Below are 1,246 nucleotides of genomic sequence, written 5' to 3'. Positions count from 1 at the left end.
TTAACTTTATGTTGTAAAGACTTTATAACTAGTAATTTGATAGAGGTAAGATATGCATACATCTTAACCCCCCCCCCCCCCCCCCCCAAAACAAAAAAAAAAATTTTTCTCCTGACTCCAAATCACTTCCCTTGATATGCCTCCCTTTGGTACACCATCACATGTCTTCTCCCGGTTTATAATGCATAGATCATATAAATCATGTATAATTGTATAACACAAATGTACTTGCATCTTCAAACTCAAATATGTACATAATTGCAACTTCAACATCCTATTTACAGTCCTCCAAAATCTACGTAAAATATGAACATGTTTATACCAAATGAAATCAGAATAATGATCAAATCTTTTACTATTGACAAACCAATCAACCAATCAACCAACCAATTCATCTAAATAACCAACCCAAGGTCCAACCAAGCAACAAACCAGCACCTGCAAGAGTCAAACCCAAAAGAATGCTCCCAAAAGACTTGCCAATTTTGTATCTTGGTGAGCTAGGCTCTGTCTTTGCTGGCTTATGCTGACCCTTTTTCTGTTGTTTGCCTTTGATCGGGATCCATGGAACAAAATCTGGAAAGCGTGTATAGATGGGCTGACACTTGCTGTTTCTAAGACTAGTTTCCATTTGCAATATATGGAACCACTGCTTGTAAGCAAAGAGCTGTGAAGCTTGCTTCAGAAAGTGGGTGATCATATGTTCTTTTTCATTGTAGGCTTTCTTTGCTGCTTCCTCTGCCTGCCTTGCTCGTGTTTGAGAATGGCAAAGGGCCTCCAACAGCTGAGCCTTGCTGAGTTCACTACTAGGTGCTTGCATGTTTTCAGCCTCACCGGATGTTCTGCTGCTGTTATGAAATGGTCAATTACATCAAATAGAAGTTCATTCTTATGCTATGTTTGCCAAGCATAAGCTAGCTTACTTTTTTATCTTATTGAAAAACCTTCGCCATAAGCTAGATTTTTTAAAAAGGTACTTCAAGTAACGTTTCAATAAGCTCCAGAGGTTTTTTCCAAAAAAAATTCAATTATTTTAGCCTCAACTCTTTGCAATTAATTTTTCAACATGTTCATTTAGGTCATTTTTCATCATCATCTAGCTTATACCAAACATACTAGTTTACAAGCTAGTTTTCACCAAGCATGACTAGTTTATCAGCTAGTTTTCACCAAGCATGACTAATTTATCGGCTAGCTTATTAGCTAGTTTTCACCAAGCATGACTAATTTATCAGCTAGTTTTCAC

The 1,246-nt window shown here is 37.1% G+C and overlaps 1 protein-coding gene across 1 annotated transcript; it reads right to left on the bottom strand.

The window, feature by feature from the left end:
- Positions 1-432: 432 nt before the first annotated feature.
- On the bottom strand, positions 433-820 carry LOC112505451 (the record flags this gene model as incomplete). Its single annotated transcript, XM_025109358.1, has 1 exon — positions 433-820. A coding segment is annotated over exon 1 (388 nt), but the record flags the coding sequence as incomplete, so codon positions are not given.
- Positions 821-1,246: the final 426 nt, after the last annotated feature.

The sequence above is a fragment of the Cynara cardunculus genome, unplaced genomic scaffold (assembly GCF_001531365.2).
Source record: "Cynara cardunculus var. scolymus isolate 2C unplaced genomic scaffold, CcrdV1 Un_Scaffold_11173, whole genome shotgun sequence".
Taxonomy (NCBI): Eukaryota; Viridiplantae; Streptophyta; class Magnoliopsida; order Asterales; family Asteraceae; genus Cynara; species Cynara cardunculus.
This window is presented reverse-complemented; position numbering and strand designations above follow the sequence as displayed.